General features: G+C 48.9%; 1 protein-coding gene across 5 annotated transcripts in view; it reads right to left on the bottom strand.

Moving 5' to 3' along the window:
* The window catches only part of TDRD7 (tudor domain containing 7), a 48,136-nt gene that overhangs the window by 18,566 nt on the left and 4,747 nt on the right, over positions 1-24,823 (bottom strand). For all 5 annotated transcript variants that reach the window (XM_040579342.1, XM_040579339.1, XM_040579341.1 and 2 more), the window contains exons 3-6: positions 20,166-20,307; positions 18,545-18,758; positions 12,706-12,791; positions 11,326-11,543 (exon numbers count right to left, since the gene is read on the bottom strand). In XM_040579342.1, coding sequence (XP_040435276.1) covers positions 11,326-11,543; positions 12,706-12,791; positions 18,545-18,758; positions 20,166-20,307 — 660 coding nt within the window. The remainder of the gene's footprint in view (positions 1-11,325; positions 11,544-12,705; positions 12,792-18,544; positions 18,759-20,165; positions 20,308-24,823) is intronic.

Raw genomic sequence — 24,823 nt, forward strand, 5'->3', positions numbered from 1 at the left:
TCAAGGCAACAAGGACTGGAGTCATTCTACACAGAAGAAAAACATGTTTGCTCTGGCCTGATTAACAGAGGGAGCTCTTGAAAATTAAAATCTGGAGCCCAAAGTAATACAGCTTCCAAATAAAAAAATACTCCCAAGGTAAATACTAACACTGCAACTGAGTAAACCAAGTGGAATGCAACAGAAGAGCAAGTCCACACCTTTTGACATACGCATACATAGAGGATGAAGGCAGGCATGCTCCTGTATGTGTTACTAGGAAAAAAACTTTGTATGTGTGTGCCTGACAATGTGCAAGTAAACCACTACACTAATACACGTAATCAAAAGAAAGGATCCACTTTGCAATGCCAGAATGACTAGAATAACACTGAGTTTTGTTTAACTGTGTGTATGGTGATGATCAAAGAGCAGATACACCAGCAAACTCCTAGAGCATCGATACTTTCCAGGAAGAAAGTGGATAAAATACCTCCTTGAAATGTGTGGGTAGTCAGAAAAAGTGTCCTTCACTTTCAAGGTTACATTCACAACTAGCATGTGCAGCTATCTGCTGTCATTCTTCTGCAAGGCAGGGAAAGGAAATGCACAGTGGAAGCTGGCATTTAATGTCAGTGACAGTCTCATCATACATGGCAAGCAGAAAAAGTCTGGCTCCATGATACTTCCTATCAAACAGGTTCTTAAAGTCTGCTCTAAACCACACTCATCAGAACTATCACTGATTCAGTGAGAGTAATTCATTAGAAGTGTGATGCATGAATTCTTTCAGATCAGATTTAAATATGCAACACAGAAGCTAGCTACCGTGGCATATGCACCATAGACTGCAAATAGACACATTTTGCTCACAGACACCTTAGAAAATGCTTCAGTGTGAAGGCAGCCCTTATCTATTTGACTTTCCTCAATAGTACATGAAGTTCAACTCCCAGCAAGTTGGAGCTCAAAGCAGTGAGGAAGGTACCCCTGGCTTTGATCAGCAGCACCCTGCATCCACACATTTGGCTGACAGCATCTTTTCTGTCAGAGGCAGCCACTACAACTCCAGATCCCACTATCTATGCCAATCATTCTACAGTACAGCTCTCCCTCGGTAATGGTGAGATGCTGCTTCAACATTTATGCTCTGCTCTTCCCTGCACCTCCAGTTAGCTGCCTTTGAAAGCAACAGAGTTTAATCTACCATGCTGTTGAATAAGCATGCAAAGTAACCAATTATGGGGGAAAAAAGCCCAGACTTGTGCAATGTTCTTGAAAGGCTGAAGATCCCCACTGCAAAGGGTGGCATCAGACACAGTAAAGAGCTTTTCCTTACAAGGCTGTGGAAGCCCCTTCCATCATCTGGTTATAACTTATCCTTGGGATCCACTCCAGCTTTTACAGCTTTTAGTCCAATATGCAATCAATTGTTTTGTATGGGAAGCTATGATACCTGACTTCTGACCCTAATTGCCAAAAGGGCACATTAAAAAAAAAGGCTTGTCTTCCACCAAACCTCATGTCAACTGGGAAGCTGGAAGATGACAGGAAAAGGACTAAAATATACTACTCAGAAAGGCTGTAGAGTGTCTGTTGTTAAAACATGACCAGATACAGCCTTGGGCAAACTGCTCGTGGTGACCCTACTTGAGCAGGGGGGTTGCATTAGATAGTCTCAAGAAGTCCCTTGAACCTCAGTGATTCTGTGACTCTGTGAAATGTTTATACAATGTTAGATGAGCTGGCTCAGTTCTTTTGAATTTCAATTGAATTTCAGTTATCAGGATGTAAGAACTACGTTCAAAAATCACAAGCCTGTTAAAATACTAGGGAAGGCAAAATAATTTTGAAAGGTTTTTGCTTTAATAGCCTTTTCAGTCACTAACCCTGACACGTATGTCAGTTTCATTAAGACGGCCCAGATAAGATCAGTTATGATATGCACACTGACAATAACAACAATAAATTTTGGTGGGTTCTTCATGGCACATACAGAAGACACATTCAGCTCTTCAAGTGAAATGAAAATTTTCAGATGCTACAATGAATCTAAAACCTTTCTATTTCTGGTAGTTATTACTCCTTTACTTAACTGAAATGTTAAAATACAAGTCATACTGGCCATATTTTTCTGTTTTATCGTTAGACTAAAGGATCCTTATTGCCGAGATACCCTTGCCCTTGTTCAGCTAGTACTCAGGGCGGGGGTGGTAAGCTCTGCAAAGTTTAGGACTGTCTTTAGGTTGCCCCCTTCTGCCCATCCTCCTTGCCCTTGCACTTCACTAACTTTCATGTCACAGTGAGCATAATTATTCTGCACAGTTCCTCATGCTTTCGAGACTCTAACTCCTGAAAAGTTTCAAGTGAAACTCCGTGATGCAATAAGCCAGTTGAACCAATTTAACAACTCCATACTGTTGAGGGCTGCCCTTATGCCAGCACTGAGGATCAGCACAGACCTTTGTCAGCTGTTCTTTTTGGCTGCGCTGATTTTCACCTCATAACACAGTGAAGTCTTCCTAAGGGGTCAGAAAAGTGCAAGATTTAATACCTAAGAAGCTGCAAGCTTATTTGAAGCAAGAAAAGACAAGATGCTGTCAAACGGAGTCTGACCTCATTTGGTGGCTCATCATGTTGCTTAACCACTCACCAGTAAGACTGAGCTTCAGGAACATCGAGTTACAGCCCGTTCTAGCACTGTGTCTGGACAGCAAAGTTACTCTGGGTATCTTGCTGTCCTCAGCAGGCTCCTTTCCACACATACTATGACACCATCTTCTCAGTGAGGCTGATACCAACTGTATTTTGCTCTGTGCTGGACTATATACAACACATATAGTTAAATTTTAGGCAGAACATGTCTTCTGTTCACTGAACTCCACTGTAAACGGCTAGTGGCTCAGTGTCTAGTACTGACATAGCCAATAAAGCAAAATGTCAGACCAAATACTGATTCCTTCAACAAGCATGGCAAAAGAAAGCTAACTACCATAACGCTAGAGCTCATCTGCAGGGGGCAGTTTGTAGAGCCTGTGTAAAACTGTAAAAGTTCTCATTCATACATACCACCAGCCATGACAGCCCACTGCATTGCCTCCTCCATGTGTGAAGTACATTCCAGTTCATAAGAAACTATCTATTACATGTAACTAAAGCTGAACTTTGTACTACCTCAAATCCATTTCTCTGTTTGGATGATGACTTTTGCTTCACACAGCTAAATTGTAGTACAGGAATTCCTTGGGAGTAAAAACTGGACAGAACCAAAGATGCTCAAGGAATACAACTGGTTACTCTGGCAATCCTCCTCTGAGCAGACTGGTTTAATCTAATCTGAACACTACAGTAAAAACTTAACTGACACATATGTCTGTCAGTTTGATCCTGCCATCTTCATAAGCCTTTAGTTTCACTTTCTGCCAACAGTCACAATTTTTATAAAATACAAAAGATTAATAAAATTCTGAGAACTAGATACTGTTAAAAAATATATATATCAGCAAAATATCCTAGCTGTCAACTAGGCAACACAGGCGAGTCCCATTCTTGTCTAAAAATATCTTCTACCTTCCTATTTGTAATGACAAACTTCAATTTGTAATGACTACTTAAAAAAACAAACCCAAGACAACCACATACACCCCAAAATCCATGCCAATTTTCTCCTTCTTTTCTCTGTTTTTTTCCAGTTATGTATCTTCAAGAAAACAGACAGCCTTTGGGACCTGCCCAGCACCATCCCAGATGTTCAAGAGATGAAGCGAAGAACACTAAGCTTTCCTTTACTGTGTAAAAACCTCCTCCTCAGAATAAATGGCCTGGCAAACATTCTTCAGTTTGAGGAGCATTTTCAGTATCATCCAATACAATACCAAAGTGCTTAAGTGCACTAAAGAACATGCTCAGGTATTACATATTCTTTAACTATATGCTTATTAAAAGGTAGTAAGACAACTTACTGAGGAACGATACATTACTGGAGATAAAATTGGCCTCTGATGACAACCAATTAAAGGTTAAACTGATAAACAGCCAGAGCCAGTAGGATGTTTTACAAAAAAGAATACCTTTGTTATAGAACTGTTGAAAAGTAAGTATATGTCTTCCAGCACAACTGGAATTTCCAGATTCAGAATGGTAGTGTTATTTTCCTACCAGCTCCTTAAGAAACCAGACAGAAAGACTAAGCCGTTACTACAAGGGAACTCTAGAACCAAGTCTAGAAACATGTATCCCTTCTTTCTGCCAATTAAAAGGCGGCTGCCTACTCGTCACTCTTTCTTCTAACTACAAGAATGAATTTGGCAAGATGGGTGGAGAAAAAGATGATAGAAGACAGCTTGACCTGACAGCACAGGGAACTGACATATTTGGTCGTCTTCTCAGGTTGACGTACGCCCATGGAAAGAGGCCACTGCTATAAAAGCAGCCAGCATCATGACTACCTGGAAAGGATCTGCTGTGGAATTACTACATACAGGCAGACTGAATCAGTGCATTAGAAGAGCTGTGCTTGGTCAGAACAAAGATGTTCCTAGCCTGACATCCTCTTTCACAATAGCAGGTGCCCTTGAAAAAGCATAGGGAGTAAGACAAACGTAGTGATACCTCTTCCTTCTCATTCTTGATAGTCCACAGTTCAGGCATTATCAGTTAGTAACAGTTTCTTTGGAATTAAGTAATTCATGATGACTGAGGCCAGGGATCATGCATTCACCAGTGAATGTATTCAGCTGCTTTTGAATTCAAGATGATGATTACTCCCTGTTTACCTTCTCCAGGTCTCTTATTATTTTGTAGCCTTTATCTTTCCCTACCTAAATCATCTTAACTTACTTGTCCCTTATACAGCATCCATTACTTATCTTTACTTGTCACCCTTTGAGTGACCCTTTCACCCTGCTTGACCTCTTAGTGAGTTTTTGTTTGCATATTTTCTGCGTAGAGATGGGAGAAGCACATCTGATTTTGACATGTGCTTACACAACATGTTTCCCCAGTAGTACAGTGTTTGCTATTTTGTTCTCTATTCATAAGAACACAGATCAGACCATCTTTTTCAGGGCAGTCTGCTGCCTCCCTGGGGCCCAAATTAGAGATGTCACCAGATGACTGAATGGCTTAATATAGCTTTTGGACTATTCACTCCTGCTCTTTCATGCGAGTACTAATGATGTTGTAACAAAAAGGCTAAGGTCAACAAAAAGAGATTTCAGGGCTCTGTGAAAAATGCTAAAGAATTCAGAAGCACAGGTAGTATTTTCCTTAATCCTCCCAGTAATGGGGAGAGACTTTGGAAGAAACAGACAAGCCCAGCATATACATACCTGGCTCTAGGACTGGTGTCTCCACCAAAACTTTGGGTTTTAATAACCATAGGAGAGTCTTTGAGCCACAAGGCACAACAGGGCCTGACCAGATGCATCTGTCCCAATGGGGGAAATGCACCTTTAGTCATAAACTGGGGGTACTGAGACGGCTTTAAACTAGAATCACTGGGGGAAGGGGACGTCAACAAGAGAGCTGAAGGTAAGTCAAGGATTGGCATGGCATTGCTGGAGGGTAGCAATGCTAGTGGGAACATATACACTGCTCCTGGGAGAGCAAGGAGCTTGGGAGCGCATCTGAAATGTTTATACACCAGCGCACACAGTACAAGAAACAAACAGGATGAGCTGGAAGCATTAGACAGTTCTCACAGCTACGATGTCATTGGTATTAGCGAGACTTGGTGGAAGAAGTCCCTCAACTGGAGTGCTGGGATGGAGGGATACAGGCCGTTCAGGAGGGACAGGCAAGGCAGGTGACGTAGAGGAGTTGCACTGTACATGAGGGAGAGGTTTCATTGCACAGCCCTTACAGTTAGTGATGATGTGGTTGAAAGCCTCTGTGTGAGGATGAAGGGGAATGGAAAACACATATTGAGGTGGGCGCCTGCTACCAATCTCAGTCAGGATATAGCACTGATGAGTTATTCTACAGGCAAGTGGGACAAGTCCCTGGATTGGTAGCCCTTGTCCTTATGGGAGATGTCAACTTCCCAGGCATCAACTGGGAAGACCATATTGCTGTGACAAGCAAGTGGGAAATTCTTGAAGTTTCTGGAAGGTAACTTCTTGTCACAAGTACTCAATGAGACAACTAGGAGAGATGCCCTCCTACACCTGCCATCCGTGAACAGAGAGGGACTACATCACGTTCAGACTTGACACTAGGAAGCTCAGAATTCTAAAAATACTGCTAAATTGTGAGAAAGACTTGTGAGAAAAACCTGTAGAAAGGTAAGAAATGAGACAGGGGTATGGTGGCTAAAATGGTGATCACTAACTGCGTAAAGCTGTATGCAAAGTAATTCATCAAATAGAAAGGCAGAAGATTCTGACAGAAAACAAGGAAGGTGGGAGGGGCACCACCAGTCATCACGTTTTTTCAAAGCACTAATGTTGCTCAAGATGGAAGTAGACAATTCAGCAACATGAGGATCTGACCAAAAGAGCTGTTGAAGCAGACTCTTCTGACGGAAGCCCATGTGGACAGCGAAGACTTGTATTATATAAGGGTGGCGAGCATATTTTGTCTCAGCCCAATTGCTCATTAAGGCTTGGCTATAATCTGTAAGCACTGGCCACTACATAATTACTTTGTACTTTTGCATTTAGCTGCACAAAGTATGTTGCTACAAGCAGGATGCTCAAGCAAGCTGACCTAAAGAAGGGAGGTAACAGACCAACAGAGAACAAATTCAGCCTCAATCCTTTGTAGTAGGCCCTCTTGCCTGAAAGGTGGAGACTGAAAACAAGATTATCATCCTGCAATGAGTGATTTTTGGAGACTTCAGCTCACTAGATAGGAAATTTCCATTACTGGTGGTTGTAACCTAAACACAGGAATGATCATTTCCCAGAAGTCAAAAATGAAATTACCCTTCAGAGAAAAGTTGAGGGATATGAGTTATTCAGAACTGCTGTCCATTGCAGAGTGCTCAGATGATGAATTTGAAGATGCTGAAAGCATATGACAAGGTTTATTGCCTGCTGGCTTGTAACTAAGCTACTACTGATCAGTATGTTTTCAATAAGGGTATGTGCTGTCTCTTTAAGAAGGTACTGAGAGAAACATCAGGCATTTTTTCCTGTTCTTTTGAGGCTGGCAGACACTCCCAGTGTAAACACTCAGCCAGGCAGAAATAATTCAGAAATTAGTTGTGGAAGCATCTTAACTGTTAAGGCAGACTACAGTCTGCCCTCTGGCATTTCAAGGGATCTACGAACCTGTCTGTATAACCTTGCATGCAACTTAGTTGAACTGGGAATAAACACTGATTGTACTTAAGAGATGCATGGTAGCCTCCATGAGAAGGTCTGGATCCCATTTCAAACTTCTCCATGCCAGAGCCATGGCTATGGTTTACGTAAGTCAGTAAGCTGCGACAGGCTTTACAGGCTCATTAAGAGTTCTCTACAGTAAGATTGACTGTGCCACGACAGCTTGATAGTCCTGAATGCTGTTGTGCCATGCCTGCTGTATTACAATGTTTCCACAGATTTAATGACTGCTTATTTACACTAATATAGAATCACGAATTAATGTTGGAAAAGATCTTTAAGATTGAGTCCAAAAAACCACCTTATTTGCTTGCTAGAAAGAAAAGATAGACCCAACAGATAACAAGCAAAAGAACAATGAACTCAGATCACAGATCCTGGACGAACAGTAACATTTTGTCTGGAACCTTAATTAAAAAAGAGACTAAAATTTGCTGCGTGAGTTAAGGAACTCAATGAATAACAGCTTGCTCTACAGATAACAGAGGAACCTATCATCAATCATCAAAAAATCCCACCATCTTTCTCCAAGTGACAGAGAAGCCAATGAGGAGAGATACTATGGTGGACCTTGTTCTCACCAACAAGGAAGAGCTGGTGGAGAACGTGAAGTGCAAGGACAGCCTTGGCTGCAGTGCCCATGAAATGGTGGAGTTCAACATCCTCAGGACAGCGAGGAGGGTACACAGCAAGAATACTACCGTGGACTCAGGACAGCAGAGTCTGGCCTCCTCAGGGATCTGCTTTGTAGACTACCATAGGATAAAGCCCTGGAGGAAAGAGGGGCCCAAGAAAGCTGGTTAATATCCAAGGATCACCTCCTACAAGCTCAGGAATGCTGCACCCCAATGCAGAGGAAGTCAGGCAAAAACACTGGGAGGCCAGCACGGATGAACAAGGAGCTCCTGGACAAACTCAAACACGAAAAGGAAGCCTATAGAGGGTGGGAGCAAGGACTGGTAGCCTGGGAGGAATACAGAGAAACTGTCCGAGCAGCCACGGATCAGGTAAGGAAAGCTAAAGCCCTGATAGAATTAGATCTGGCCAGGGACATCAAGGGCAACAAGAAAAGCTTCTACAGGTACATCAGTGATAAAAGGAGGACTAATGAAAATGCAGGCCCTCTCCGGAAGGAAACAGGAGACCTGGTTATCTGGGACATGGAGAAGCCTGAGGTACTCAGTGACTCTTTTGTGTCAGTCTTCACCAGCAAATGCTCCAGTGACACTGCCCAAGTCACAGAAGGCAAAGGCAGGGACTGGGAGAATGAAGAACCACCCACTTCTCAAACGTGAAAATAATGTTTGAGAACATCTAAGGGACCTGAAGGTGCACAAGTCCATGGGAACCTTATGAATTGCATCTGTGGATCTTGAGGGGACGGGCAAATGAAGATGCTAAGCCACTATCCATTGCATTTCAGAAGTTGTGGCTGTTAGTGAAGTTCCCGCTGACCGGAAAAGGGGAAGCGTAACACCCATTTTTAGAAAGGGAAAAAAGGAAGACCCAGGGAACTATGGCCCAGTCAGTCTCACCTCTGCACCCAGCAAGATCATGGAGGAGATCCTCCTGGAAGCTATGCTAAGGTACATGGAAAATAAGGAGATGACTGGCAACAGCCAACATGGCTTCACTAAGGGCAAGTTGTGTGCCTGACGAATCTGGTGGCCTTCTGAGACAGGTTTACAGCACTGGTGGATGAGGGAAGAGTGACTGACATCATCTACATGAACTTGTGCAAAGCTTTGGACACTGTGCCACACAACATCCTTGTCTCTACTGGAGAGAAATGGATGTGACATATGGATCACTCTGCATGGAATTGGCTGGACGGTCACATTCAAAGAGTTGCAGTCAGTAGCTCAATGTCTGAGTGGAGACCAGTGAAAGTGACACTCCTCAGGAGAGTGGTGCGGTTTAACATCTTTGTTGGCAACATGGACACTGGGGTCAGGTGCACCCTCAGAAAGTTTGCCAACGACACCAAGCTGAGTGGTGCTGTTGACACACTGGAGGGAAGACATGCCATGCAGAGGGACCTTGAGAGGTGGGCCCATGCAAACATCATGAAGTTCAACAAGACCAAGTGCAAGGTCCTACACATGGGTTGGGGCAATCCCAAGCACAAATACAGGCAGGGCAGAGAATAGATTGAGAGCAGCCCTATGAGGAAGGACTGGAGGGTGCTGGTGAACAAAATGCTCAACACAACCCAGCAATGTACATTTGCAGCCCAGAAAATGAACTGTATCCTGGGCTGCATCAAAAGAAGCATGACCAGTTGAGGGAGGTGATTCTTCTTCTTTACCCAGCTCTGCTGAGACCCCACCTGGAGTACTGTATTCCACTCTGGGGACCCCAGCATAAGAAGGACATGGACCTGTTGGGACAAGTCCAGAGGAGGGCCATGAAGATGGTGAGAGGGCTGGAGCACCTCTCCTATGAAGATAAGCTGAGAGGGTTGGAGTTGTTCAGCCTGGACAAGAGAGGGCTTTGGGAAGAACTTATAGCGGCCTTCCAGTACTTACAGGGGGCCTACAAGAAAGCTGGAGAGGGACTTTTTACAAAGGCATGTAGTGATAGGACAAGGGGGAATGGCTTTAAACTGAAAGAGAGTAGATTTAGATTAGATCTATGGAAGATATTCTTTCCTGTGAGGGTGGTGAGACACTAGAACAGGTGTGCCCAGAGCAGCTGTGGATGCCCCACCCCTGGAAGCATCCAAGGCCAGGCTGGATGGGGCTTCGAGCAACCTGGTCTAGTGGAAGGTGTCCCTGCCCATGGCAGGGAGGTTAGACTAGATGATTTTTAAAGTTCCTTCCAATCCAAACTATTCTATGATTCTGTGAAAACAAATCACTGCTGTCTGCATACATTACTGATGTGTGCAGTAAGATGTCACAAATGCATTTTATCTATGTGTTAGAATACCACATACTTGTGCAAATGGCGTTATTCCTGAAGAGCCATTATTTAATCTCAGTGAAACACTTTTGGTTTTGCCATTTAAATTTATTACATGAGAAAATACTTAGCAATACATACATGAAAAGTCACTTAAAGCAGACAGGTACGATTAATTACTTCAGCACCCTTCTGGTGCCACAGTTTGACAGATGCTGATGAAGTCGGAAGTGCTCATTGATATGACTGGCCTGTTAAAGTAAAGCTAAACAAAGGCTTCATGCAAAGTTGCAGTATACTCTAAATGGCCCATGAGTGCAGAAGAAGAGATAAAAGCACAGTGACTGAAGATCCTTAACCCACAGGTGATGACAACTCACATGGCAGATCTGTAAGTGGAGGCTCAGCCTAGTACTAGCTCCTAATACGAAGGACAAAGATGCTCCTGCTTGATCAAGAGGTAACAGACATGGGGGGAGGGCTGGGCAGGAAAAGGATGAGCTGTAATCCCACTCCCCAACATTATTACACTTCACTTCCATCTATTACTGTATCATAAGCCTAACTTACACAGCAAAATTCCATAACCTTGACTTAAGATGTGAGAAAGATGTGTGGAAAAGTCTACAGAAAGATAATAACTGAAGACAGACCCAAGACTCCTCACACAGGATTGGCTGGTAGCTTACAGATTGAAGAGGAGATAAATCCACCAACAAGGAAAAGCATAAAATGCAATGGGGAGAAAAAACCCAACACCACGGCATGGAGAGCAAATGTCATCAGCTGCTGTTTGGGTTGGAATCAATTAAAAGTGGCAAGTCAGCAACCCAGAGTATTTGGCCCAGGAGGCCACAGAGGCTGACCTTTCTTCTCCAAAACAATGCTAGTCTAGCCAACAGTGGCTTTTTGAGTGTTGTTTCAAAGGCATTGTTACAATTTAGGGGCAGGGGGGGGGACAGCTAGTAGTGGTGGTTTGTTGGTGTTTTTTTTTCTTCAGTGCTACAGACTGTGAAAGGAAACGCAGCATTACATAAAATAACATTTGGCAAATGAACACTCAGAAATCTGTAGGGTACTGGCATCTTCCACAAAAAGTACATTCAATACTTACTGTGCACACATGAGGCCAGTTCTCAAGCTGATGGAGCACTGCTGTGTTAAGCTCCTCCCAGTACATTTCCCGGTAGATGTGTGGCACCTTTGACACCCAGACACCGCTGCTGCATTTGCTCAGAATCTCCTTAATGCGACTTTGAACTTCACTGACATGAGCTGCAGAAGGGCCAGAGGCAACAGTATGTGTATCCCCAATGGATGTATTCAAGTTATCTGTTAAACAAAAATAAAGCCTTGAAGTAAACCGCCTTATCAGCAGAAGGCAGATAATTATGTACCTACTAAAAAATTAAACATGAGAGCTGCCAGCATAACATCAACTCTAAAATGTGGCTCTCCAGCCCAGCATGGTTGTTTCAGTCACTTTCTATTGGAAAGAGCCATGGAAGCCTCAGACACTTAGTAATTGACCTGAAGCTGAATTTTCAGTCACTGTAGTTCTTTTCATAAGACATCACTAAATGTTTCTTCTGAAGGGATTCTGGAAAAGGTTACTGAACCTTCAGCCACACTGTTGCTGAGAGGCTGCACTCACACAGTGTTTCAAGACGGACACAACATGACTTCTGTATGAGTACAGAGAGCACAACAAAGACACAGCCAAGTACCCAAGGATGTTCTAAATGCAGACAGATGTACAAAACAGTCCAATGATTTGCCTTTCATTCTAAGATACATCCTGAGGAAAAGTCTGAACCCAGCCCCCTACCTTTCTGAACTACTGCACAGTGGAAGCCCTCCAGCAGAGTGGGGAAAGAGACAGCAACTGTCCAGCTGCTTTGGATAGTTTCATACATCAAGTGTAGGAGCAAGGCAGTCATTATCCCCACTGGAGGTTCACATCACTAGCCTGCCTGCTCTCTCATTTCTATTTCTTTCTTCCCTTTAGAGCGGTATATTGGCTACCAGACCTGAAACTTCACAAATCAGCCTGACACATCACAGAGAAAGCAACCATCACTTGACAAGCCCATCAACTGCACAACTGCTAGTAGCCAGGCATGCAGAAGGGTATTTTCCAAACAGCTAGGTTAGTGTGCTGCTTACTCCTAAAAGCCAGGATTTCAGTCTGCTATATCAGATTCCTACCCTGGCAGTGAAGTTAACCACACTGCTCCTGTTTCCAAGCTACTCACACTAGCTTTGCAATTGGGTTTGACACTTACTACACAAGGATTTTCCTAGAAGACAGAGGCAGACAAGTAAACACACACACTTCCCCAGCACCATGACAGCAGAGTGAGAAGGTTCACCCACTTGGTTTCTTACCCAAACCTATCTTCATTCAAAACAAGTACTAAGATGGATTTTTCTTAAGATGACACCCAAACTAATGTGAGTAGTAGACATCAGTTTTCTTAATGGGCAAACATACCATTTGAATCTATGGAAGAGCTTCTAGACAGGTGAACTTGCAACTCCTTTTGAAACCGTGGTGGGACAGTTAGTCTCTTCTCAGACCTAAAATTGCAAAGCATATTGCTTTAAATCATTCTCCTGACTCTGAACAGCATTCCATTTACTTACCTACACATAAAATGTATTTCACATACTTCTAGCAGGCCCCCTCCAGAAGGTCAGTCACAATGTCCTGGCCTGAAAGACAACCTGACCGGCAGTAACAAGACAAATCAAGAGGTGGTTTCTAGATTTTCCTTATTATCCTGATTATTGTAGAAACAAAACAGACAGTAGACATTAACAAAAGGAAAGCATCTAGGCCTAGTAACACAGTTGATGGTCTTACATTTGATACCTTCAGCCTTGCTATTTGATCTTTTAGCTAGATGATATCTGAAGTCTTGCTGTTGATTATGCTCACTTTGGTAGCCACATCAGTCTCCTGAAAGTATTTGGCTTCAGAAGTCAGGGGAACACCTAAAACTACACAGGAACTCAAGGTCTCTTTGTGGATGCTGTTGCTACACTGTTTAAGAGATTCCTCTCTGCTCTCCCACAGAAAGGACACAAATGTCATGCTTGCAGGTGTTCTTCTGAGGCTCCTCAGAAAGCAGCAGCTTATACAGGGAGCACATGCAGCACAATGAGCTCCTGAGAATGAAGAGGTCACAGCAGTGTGTAGCTCACCAAGACTGTTATGGAAACAATCAGCTGTGGAATAATTACATACACTGCAAGTAAAAGGGAACAAGACTTGGCGAAAAGACTTCACTAGGACCAAGCACCTCCCAAAGACACATACCCAAGGCAGAACTGCAGTGGAGAAGTCAGGGTGGCAAATGCACCAAGACAGCTCTCCACAGAAGCATGGCAGGTTGCTGTGAACACCAGACATCTCCAGACCACAGCAGCCACCACACACACACTAAGCCAGCCCTGCAGACAGTCCCTGCCACCAGGGCAGTAAGGAGGCTGGCCACCTCTGGAGTTCAGGGACAGCTCTGGAGGAAACCACAAACTTCACCAGACACAGAAGCACGAAGGAGGATTTTCCGAGCTCCACCTGGCCTCTCAGAAGGTAGAAGAAGGGTCAAGTATGAAGCTGAGCCCAGTAGCAACAGGAAGCTAAGACCAGCACGTTATTAAGGTAGCCCTATGTGCCTTCACACTAACTTTTAATCAGAGCACATCCACATCAGAAAGAGGCCTCTCACATTCACACCTCTTCTAAGCAGCATCTTATAAGATTTAACATGAACTTACTTGTCTCCTTCACTTTTTTGCTGTCCCTGTAAGAGGAAACTACTGCTCCTACATCAGCCATGGGGTTCACTTGTACCAGAAGTAATACTTCTGTTCTGGGTCATGTCCCACAGCATTAGCAGTGTGAACAGCCACTGTCCAGCACAGCATTTTCCAAAACAGGAGACGCATATCCAGAAGTGCTGAGCAGCAGATCAACTGCAAGCCCATTTGTGAAACACAAGTGGGACGAGACTCAAAAAGTACAACGGCAAACTCACCCACATGATACCCAAATACATATTCACACCTTGCACTGATTGGGTATCTGAAAAGACTCTTCTAACACTCCACCTGCAGCACAGGAAAACCCTTTACCTTCTGGGCACAGCTCAGATCCCCACACAAAGCAGCAACACAGTTTCTTCTTAGAAGGTGTGCTGTGACTGGCCATACAGGCCTTACAAGAAACCCACGATCTCACTTCTCTATACATACGGACAACTCCAAGCTGGACAGACACCCAAGAAAAAAAAAGTCCCTTCCTTAAGAGAAGCAGACTCTTAAGAGACTACCACCATTGCTAGGCAGCAACCAAAACAATCCCATGAGCTAGCCACATGGGTAATGGACACTGTTTTGCTACTGCTGCCTCCCAATAGGAATCCATAGCCATGTTCTGTTCCTCAGTGCCACGTACCATTTCTACCACCTCAAGCCACACATCAAGTGACATGGATAACATGAGTGCAGGGTAAGCCAGCAGGAACTGCAGCAAAATTTCAGCAAGGAAGAGGGCAGATGTTCCCCTCCCAAGCCATGCCATCTGGAACAGCTCAGAAAGGAACCTATAACACAGTACTGATGATTCCCTTATGCTCCATATGAAAGGTAATAGGATTTGGGATCCTCTCATGCCACTTCATGTTCTATCTTCCTGTGCTTCCTGCTGTGGTTCAACAGCTTCCCATGGAATAAAGTGCTGCTAACACATCAGCTTTGAGCCCATTTATCATCATATGTATCACCAGTTTCAAGCCCTACAATCAGACAAGGATCCTGCGATGTGCTGCTTCCTCACACAGACCATGGTGGTCTCCTCTCTCCAAAGACGGGAGGTAACAGAGACAGACAGTGGCAGGGCCACTTCTCACCAGCATGCCTGGTACAGAAAAGTTGGCTACCTGCAAGGCCTCATGTTCCTCAACTGCTAGAAATTGCTGTCTTTATAACAGCAATCACTTGGTTAGTTCATGTCATGGGCATGCTTCTGTGGACCTGCAGACCCACAGAAGGTGGGAGAGACCTTGCTTGTAAGGCTAACTGCAGAGACTCTTGAAGCTGGAAGGCAACGGCACAGATGATAACAGGTTAAGATGCACAGCGGTCCCTTTGTTTGGACCAGCAGGCAGCGTTTGTTGCTGGCTGCCACCTGACCCCACTGCTGAAATAGCACTGTCCAAGGAGCAGAGTTGGATGGCATGGGCCATACCGAGGTAAAGGTGACAGGCAGGGAAGGGCATGCCTTCCCTTCGTTCTGAGACAGCGCTCTGTGGGAGTGAAACATAACTGGCTGCTTGGCTACAGCTACATTTAGGGGCTTGGCAGGTCTGCATGGCTGGTCAGGCATTTGTGAAGGGCTGGGAGGGCACAAGGAAACAACCTGGCACAATAGCAGCTACCCTCAGCATCTCCCCTTTGTCACCTGAGTGGGACAGAATGGGGAGGAGAAACAGCCTCTTCCCCTTCCACTCAAGACTATGCAGTGGCCATGCAAATCTCCCAGCAAAACCACGCAGAGCGCTAGAGAGGTGGGTCATGGACTTCAGCAGCCACAAGGGAACTGCCATTAGGATCCTCACTACACAGTGCTGGGTGGAGCAGGACAAAGCCTGTCACTAGGAGGACATCCTGCCAAGGCAAGTAGCACAGATCTGTCAAAGCGGGATAGGTGCTCAGCACAGAAGAAATCCAAGACCCTTAAGCGCCCAGGTTGCCCAGACAAGTTGTGGATGCCCCCTGTCTGGAGGTGTTCAGTGCTAGGGTGGGTAGAGCTCTGAGCAACCTGGTCTAGTGGAAGGTGTCCCTGCCCATAGCATGGTCATTGGAACTAGATCACCTTTAAGGTCCCTTCCAATCCAAACCATTCTAATGATTCTGTTGGTGCAACCCCGAGAGCACAAAAGCGGACAGGCAGGAGAGCAGAGCAGGTGTCAGAAAGCAAACCCAGAGAAACTGCACATGGACAACCCTTACCCCAGACTGGTAAATGGGGCAGGGACAAGCCCTGGCACCTTCAGGATTTCTCTCAGTCAGACCATGCTGTGAATACACAGCCACTCTCACAGGCAAGTGCTTGCACCACTGTGGGAACAGTGCCTTTGAGTCTGTTCCAGCTGCCTGCGGAGGCTGGTGTGAGCCCAGGATTTCTGGGAATGCTCCTCACAGCTCCGCTCATCTGCACACACTTTTGAGGTCAGGACCTCCTGGCTCAAAGCAGCTTTCCCTCCTGCAATTCCCAAAGCACAAGCAACTACAGAAGCTACAGGGGCACAAAACACCCCCAAAACCAAGTCTATGAGCCATGGACCTTGCCGTTCCTGCTTCAAACTGGCTGAGTTGAAACAAATTAATCCAGTTACATGGGCCACTACACACCCTTGCATTAAAACAGAATATGGTCCTCTTTCATTCGGACCCTTTGCAACACACTAGACATCTCCTCTCCAGGACAAAGGATCTCTGCCTTTTGGGGAAGTGCCACTTCAAAAAACCCAACTCATCCGCACACACAGAGAAGGGAAGGCCTGCGCACACCTGCTCCCACGCCTCCGTCACAGCAAGATGGCTTGGGCTCCTCTGCTGCAGCAGCCTCCTCCGCAACACAGGGAGCAGAGCTGGTGACGCCTTTCTCCACCGCAGCTCCACCCAGCTTGCTCAGGAGCACAAGAGCTGGGCTGAGCTCAGCCCACACTCACGGCGTTAGCAGCGTGGTGCGGACAGAGCCCCACCTCGAGTCTCCCCGCTCCTGCTGGACCCTGACCCCGGCCTCGCCCTCCTCACCTCACACACGCAGCACGTCTCCCTTCCCCGGCCTCTACCTCCAAACCCTCCGCTCCTCACACGGCTGCTGCCAGCAGCTCCGGCGTTCTCGCTGCTCCTGCCACTGCTCTCCTCTCGCCCACCTCAGCTTCACAGCCGCCGGCTCCTGCCACCATCACCACCTGCCTCTCGACTCCTCCAAATTTCTGCCAGGGCACACCCAAACAGGTGCTGCTCAGCCACAGCCCAGCTGCCCAGGGACACAAGGAGCATCTCCTGTCCTCGTGAGGAGCCCTGCCCCACTGCAAAGCCCCAGCACATCCACCCAGCAGCCCCAAGGCTCCCTCCGCCTCCTCCTCCATCCCAGGGGCACCTGCCCGCTCCACCAGCACCAGCACGCTGGGCAACGTCCCAAAAGGCCTGACCACCAGAGCACTGCCGTAGCAAAGGGCGCTTTGCTGAGCGGCACGAGCTTATGAGGCAGCGCTAGCAGCCGGCAGCGTCACGCTACGCTCCCAGGCACTCCAGCAAAGCTGAAGTGGCTGCTGCCCTCACGAGTGCTCTGAGCGCATCCTCATCTCCCCCATCCTGGCACCTGTACCCCTGACGCAAGCAGGACTCACGCCGGCACCTGGGCCAGGACACGCCTGCTTTCTGCGGGTCTTCCAGAAAGAGCGGGCACCACGGCAGGATTAAAGTGTCACTCTGCTCGGTGCCGCTTCACAGCCACGCCGCTGCACAGGCGGCACACCGCTGCCGTTTCCATTCAGCGCAAGGCTGACTTCCAGCCCACCCGGTGACCTGCACAGGATTACCACCACAATCACAGCAGCTCCAGCGGACTTAGCGCAGCCACAATGAGGGAACAGCAAACACTTTCCCACCACCATCAGCTGATGGCCCAGGGCAGCCGAAAACAACACAGAAGGACAAATGATGGGGCAGCACTCGGGTAAGCCGCCTGGATTAGACAGGCTCAAAGCGGGCTGAAAACCAGCATGTACCGCTAACCCAGCAAAACTGCAGCTCCGGCCCTCATCTCCATTCACCCAAACACGGTCAGGCAGCTGCTGGCTCCCAGCACACGGACAAGGGCCGCAAGGGCTAACAGTGCAACGCAGAAGCCAGGCAAGAGCAGCCACCGGCAGACAACCACGAGCCCGAACACGCAGCGTCACCTCTTGCCTCCTCCTGCTTTCCAGCACACCGGCCACAACGGCTCCCTCCCCAGCCAGGGAAACAGTGACATCCACACCTCCACCTTGGTGTGACACCTTTGGCCGCATTTCTCCCCAGAAGACACGGGAGCAGGTCAAGAGCACAGTGTAGCCGTGGCAGCGTCCCAAAAGGCAAAGGACCACCTGTCTCCCTCCTGGGTACCAACCCACGCTCAGACTTCATCTTCTGCAAGGGTGGGAGCCGGGATTCCCACGTCCCAAAGCGCACTGCTGCCATGCTAGCATCCAAGGGTCCACCACACTTTGTTTCACCTCGCTCGCACACGTGTAAACACATGTCCACACACTCACCTGTTCACTACAGTGACGTGCCTCTGCATGGGAATTTCTTTAGGTGCTCCGCTCCCAGCAGCTGGTGGCAAGGCAGACCGCACACTCTCCGCGCTGGGTTTCACCATGCCACAGGCCACTCCTCTACCTCGTGGTGGGCGAGGAACAGCCCTCTTGCCGCCTTCTTCTGGCGCGCTCAAACACCTGGGCTGTCGCAAAGTTCCTTTGGGCTTTCCTAAAGAGTTTGCAGACACAGCTGTGAGTAGCGCTCCCCTCACCCAACACAAACAGGCTTGAAGCTCCCTCCAGGGAGCCCACACTCTTACCAAAAGACACTTCAGAAGGATGCTTTCAGCCACAGTCCTGGGTCTCTCGGCTACAGCACCATGGCTCACACCCAAGGACTCGCGAGCCACAATCCCCGCTGCCACACTGCAGCAGGCAAAGACAGGAGACGCCTCTTTCCTTACGCTCTCCAAAGAGCCATGCGAGTGTCAGGTGCCACAACAGCTCATGTCTCAGGTGGAACCCACGGCCACGCTGCCCTTCACCACCCAACAGCAGCTCCCAGCGGCGTAGCACATGCAGCCCAACTCAACCTCCTCAGCCACCTCCCGCACTGCTGCCAAAAGCTGTCTTCCAAGCCTTCTCCTCCAGGACTCCCGCCATGCAGCAGAGGTTGCCAAATAACACCGGCACAGGAACACGCCACACCGGCCTTCGGGCCACGTGGGGATAAGCAAGCTCTTGGTCACTTTGCTGGTTCTCTGCTGGCTTACCACACCAATTCTGGCAGGCTCAAACACTTCCGAGGGCTACCACCGTGCAAGACAGTGAACCAACGGGCGTTTACAGTCGTGGTCATTTCACTGGGATGCGAGTCACCAGTTCAGCTTCTCGACAGAGGGCCGACTGCTGGTGTAGTTGCAGGAAAGCAAGAAGCAGCAAACCCTTCGTTACAAGCAAACTGCAAGACCTGCCGTTGCTCCAAGCTGCCGACTCACAAGTGGATGGCCTTGCCTGGGCCTGATCCTCGGACACCCCACTGACACCAACACAACAACAGTGCAGCAGTGAGGGAAACCTGACCCACCGGCTCTGGGAAAGCTGCTGCCACAGCTTACGCTTAAGCAAAAAGGCAGAGGACAAAGAACAGCCCCTGGGCATCAGCAGTGGCGTGGCTCCAGGGCACTTGCAGCAGCAACAGGCGCTGCTGAAACCGCCACAGACGGGGCTGCAGGGGCTGCTTCTCGCTGTGAGGGCACGGCTCATCCCTGTCCTCCATAACGGGCTGAGCTCAGCCCCAAAGAGCTAGCAGGCTCGTTGCCACGCTTCTCGCTCGCACCTCCATGACATTTCTCAGAGAAGCATGGGCAGGTGGCAGTGACGCCAGGCGTCCCCCAAGAACTTTTCATCCAAGACCATTCACATCTCACGTACGCGCTCCAGAAGGGCTTCCTCACTGACCATGGCTTGCAAGCGCAAGCACCCTTGTCAGCAACACCCCCTGCTCCCAGGGCTCTTCACTATAACCACACAGCTCGTGGCCATTGGTGACACACCCTCACCGCCAAGACTTTTGCCCCAGCCGCTGCACAGTTCTTTCACAAAGGTAGGCCTGCCACAGCTGCCTGGGCCTTACCTGCTAACGTGACTGGAGACGTGTTCTTCAGCCTCATCTGGCAGTTCACTTGCCGTCCCATTTTCTTCTTGGAACTCCTCTGCCGAGCCACCAGTTGAGCAATTGGCACAGTCTCGCTGCAAGCAACAGCGTGGCAAATGACCTTGGCAGAGCACGAAGGGGACAGGAGAGAAAACACTCAGTGAGGTCCAAGCTCATCCGCAACACGCAGAAGGATTTGCAGCCACTTCCATGCCTGTAACTGCTGGGTCACACAGGCCTGCAGGCACTTCAGCAAAGGCTTCAGCAGCACACACAGATCTCGGGGAACTCCCTCGCCTTTCGCAGCGCACCTCAGAAATCACCAAAGCAGATTGCCGGAGCCCCTCCATCACCTTCCCGCATTAGGTTGAGCCCAATCCTGGCTGCACAGGTTGCCCTGCAGGCACTGGGCTGGCCCACAACAATAGCCTGGCTGGGGCAAGCCCACAGCCACCCACCTGGCCTCCTTAACAGCCTCTTGCCCTCACCTCCCCCAGCCACGGCTCAACAGTCCTCGAACGGGTGCAGGAACCCTGCTTAGGCAAGCCCCCAGGCCACATACACTTGGCCGCGCAGAGGAGATGCAAGCCCAAACTCCTGGGACGTTCTGCTGCTGACAGCCTGCAAAAGCAGCTGAACAAGCACCCAGGGCCTCACGAGGACGAAGGCAGCCACCCAAAAAGCCCTGAGTGAAGAACAGGAGTTTGTGGTCTCAGGGGACCTCTCTGTGGCTCTCAGCCATGCTCTGTGGTTGTGGCACCCGCTGAAAAAGGAGACCTCACACACAACCACTGCTACCACCATAACGGTGGTCCCCAGCACATGTGGGGGCTGACAATTTTAGCACACGAGCACAGCGGGAGACACTGAGGGACTTGGCCAGCGCCTCCGAAGTTTAGCAAACAGCAGCTCCAGAAAGGATCTTTTCTCACAAGTGACGCAGGGCAACCAAAGCAGAAAAACTGAGGGCCAAGACAACAAAAGCAAGCAACTGCTGATCAGCCACAGCTTGCTTCAGACTTCTCAATCTCTCAGGCTGACTCAAACAGCCCAGCGAAACAGGGGTAAGGGATGACAACACCAGGAGAAAGCGACACTCAGCCTCCAGCAGCGCGCTCCAGCTCATCCTTCCCCTTCTCTTCTTCAGCCACCACACACCCAGCACCTGCACCGCGCTGACTCTCCTTCTGAGCGACAGCTCTCCTAAATCAGGAGCTCCTGCTTAGAAGTCACACAGCGTACACGCTGTGCAGTCAACGCCTATGCAAAACGCGTACCAGCAGCGACACCGCTACGTTACTCTACCAAGCTGCTTTCCAGAAGGTCAGCCCCCAGACTGTGCAGGTACCTGGGCTTGTTCTTCCCCAGGTGCCGGACTTACCCTTTCCCTGCACCGGCCTTCACAGGGTTCCTCTTGTTCCATTTCTCCAGCTTCTTGAGGTCCCACCAAATAGCAGCGCATCCATCTGCACTGCCACTCCTTCCTATCACCTACAGACTCGCTGAGGATGATCTCCGCCCCATCGCCCCAGTCATTCATCAACATGTCAGACAACGCTGCCCCAGCATCGAGCCCTGGGGCACGTCGCTAGTGACTAGTCTCCTGATGGGGTTTGTACCGCTGCTTATGGGAGACTGTCAAAGCCTTACTGAAGTGCAGATAAACCACATCCAGTGCTCCCCCCTCATCCACCCAACCGGCTACTTCATTTTGGAAGGGTGTTGCTTTGGCCTCACAGGACTTCCGCTTCACAAATCCATACTGACTACCTGCCACCTTGTCCTTCACACGGCCGGAACAGCTTTTCAGGATTAGTTGCTCAATCACATTCCCCAGAGACAGAGCTCAGGCTGATCAGCCTGCGGCTCTTCAGAGCCTCCTTCCCACCCTTCCCGAAGGCAAGGCCTGCTTTCTTCCACTCCTCGGGAGCCTCGCACAAACCACCATGACCTTGCAAAGGTCATGGAAAGTGGTCTTGCAACAACATCAGGCAGCTCCCTCAGCACCCCCGGGTGCATTGCAGCAGACCCGTGGGCTTGTTGGTTTAAATGTTCCCTAGCCTAATCCCCCACCGCCGAGGGCAAGTCTTCCTTGCCCTGCACTTCCCCACTGCTCTTCAGGAGCCTTGGCATTGCTGATGGCTGCTCCTAACAGCAAAGATCAAGGCAAAGGTGGCAACCAGAGCCTCAGCCTCCTCCACGTCCTTTAAGACCAGGTCCCCATTGCTAGTCCTCAGCAGACCCCCATGTTCCCTAGTCACCCTTTTGCTGACGGCGCACCTGGAGAAACCCTTGTGTTGTCCTTCACGTCCCTTGCAAGAAGCAGCTCCCTATGGGCTTTAGCTTTCCTCGGCCCACCCCTGCACGGTGGGATGGTGCCTCTGTGCTCCTTCCAGCTCACCCGCCCCTGCTTCTGCCTCTTGTGCGCATGCTTCTGATGGTAATGTCGGGAGCTCCCTCTTCATCCGTGCGTGTCTCCAGCAACGCTGCTTTAAATAGTCACTGAAAGGAGAAAGAAACTTGGCCAGACAGTGGCCCGTACCTGACCGAGGCTTCACTCATCTTTGTGAAAGGTGAACATGAGATCCTGAACTCTTCACCCTTTCAGAGATGTCTGCACCGCAACCTGTGCTCCATGGACTGAGCACGGGCTTGGTAAGGCTTTAGTGAAATGAAACACAGCAAAGCGCTGGAGTTCTCCATCTGCTGTACCTTCTGGCTTCTAGTTTTTCTGCTCTTCCTGTATTTTCTACTCTGGCCCGTACAGTTAGCCAGGTACTTGAAGGACTTGCTTTGGAAGGGTGCTCTCAGAACCGGCAGGGCTTTGGGACCTGTTCTGAAGGTGATGGCACTCTGTCTTGGTTTTCAGGTGGTTGAACTCGCCAGTAACACAGGCGGTCTTTCTTAAGCCCACGCATGCTGCTTTGAGCAGCATCTCTGCATTCCTCCCAGGTCGCTTCTCCCTGCTCCCGCCTCATGCCTGCTTCCTTGTTACGGCTGCGTTTTGTCAGGAGCTCCTGTTCACCCGTGCAGCGCTCCTAGCACCTTTGCTTTTCTTCCCTGATTGTTGGGATGGACCATTCTTGACACTGGAGGAGGCAGTCCTTGAAAATCCACTACCTCTCGCGGACCACGCTTCTCTCCACGGCTGTATCCCACAGGAGTCTTCCAAGCAGACTCCTGAGCAGGCCAGAGTCTCTTCCCCTGACACCTACTTGTTGATACCGCTCTTTGCCTTGTTCCCCTCCTTTCAGGCTCCCAAACTCCACCATCTCAGGGTTGCTGCAGCCAGGGCTGTCCCCAGCCTTTAGCTCTCCAACTAGTTCTTCCCTCATAAGAATCAGGTCCAGCAGAGCATCTCCCCTCATGGGCTCATCACTTGCCTCGGCATGCCGTCACCAGCACACCCCAGAAACAACCTGCGTTGCTCATGCTTGGCTCTCTTCTCCCCCCAGCAGCTACGGCACCGGCTCAAGTCCTCTGTGAGGACCCAGAGCCTGCACGTGAGGCTTCCTGCAGTCGTCACAAGGCGGCATCGTCTGCTTTACCTACCACTTCTTCCCAGCTAGGGCGTTTGTGGCAGCCAGACACCATGGGGCCCGCATGCTGGCCTGCCCACTGCCCATAAACCCTAAGCTCTGCCTGTCTCATCATCCTTCCCAAGGCAGAGCTCCGAGCGCCTCCACTGCCCTTGCAGGGTGCTTCTTCTCAGTTGCTTCGGGCACGTAGAGCATAGCTGGCGCTCCTCAACCAATCTAAGTCCTTCTCCAATACCTCTTCAGTAGATTCTGCCTTTCCCACCTTTGAATGTCACGTTTCACTCCCTCCTTACAGCTGACACGGAGAAGGCACCACCTCTAGTGCTATCCAAGAGTCCACAAGGCTCTCGGCACACATCGCATTAGAGGGTAAGGAATGGGACGGTACCAGGCTACGCCCTGCAAGGCCCTAGTCACAAACAGGTGGCTATCTGCCACAGCCACCACGAGGAAGCATTAAACTGCAGCATCACAAACGTTCCCAGAGGTACCGGCAGTCATGTTACTGGTGTAGCTGCAGCCAATGCAAGCTTGGAGCAAGCAACAAAGAGCCCCAGGTTTGAAAACCTGTGCTAAAAGGGCACATTCGGACAGCTCTCAAAATGCAGCAAGGGAAACTCTTGATTAAGAATGGCCACATTTCCAGACATCAGCACAAAACCCAGGACATCTCTCATCGCATTCCTCACCGCCAACCAGGAAGACCTGCTTCTCACTTCCCAGGTGCCATCCCGATCCAGCTGAGCCAAACAAGGAGCTCAGCCATAAAGCCTGTCTCGCTAGACCCGCTGCGACAGCCACACAGTGTGCCAAACATCTGTTCGCTTTCTCCTCTCCCACAGTCTATACAGACTTCAGGGAGACCGGCATGGCTCTAACAAGTGACAGGATTCAAGCCCTGCACCCAAACACATCACCCACAAGTCACGCAGCTATTCCAGCCATCAAGAGAATGCCTTCTGACCAAAAATCAGGAACACCGCGCTGCTCGGCAAAGAGCCTGGGGTGGCTGGCAAGTTGCTTCCAAGCTGGCAGCCACCAGGAGACACAGGCTAGCAAAGCAATGCCAGGGAACGAGGGAAAACTCTCCCACCACAC

This window comes from Falco naumanni, chromosome Z (genome assembly GCF_017639655.2).
Source record: "Falco naumanni isolate bFalNau1 chromosome Z, bFalNau1.pat, whole genome shotgun sequence".
NCBI classification, from domain to species: domain Eukaryota; kingdom Metazoa; phylum Chordata; class Aves; order Falconiformes; family Falconidae; genus Falco; species Falco naumanni.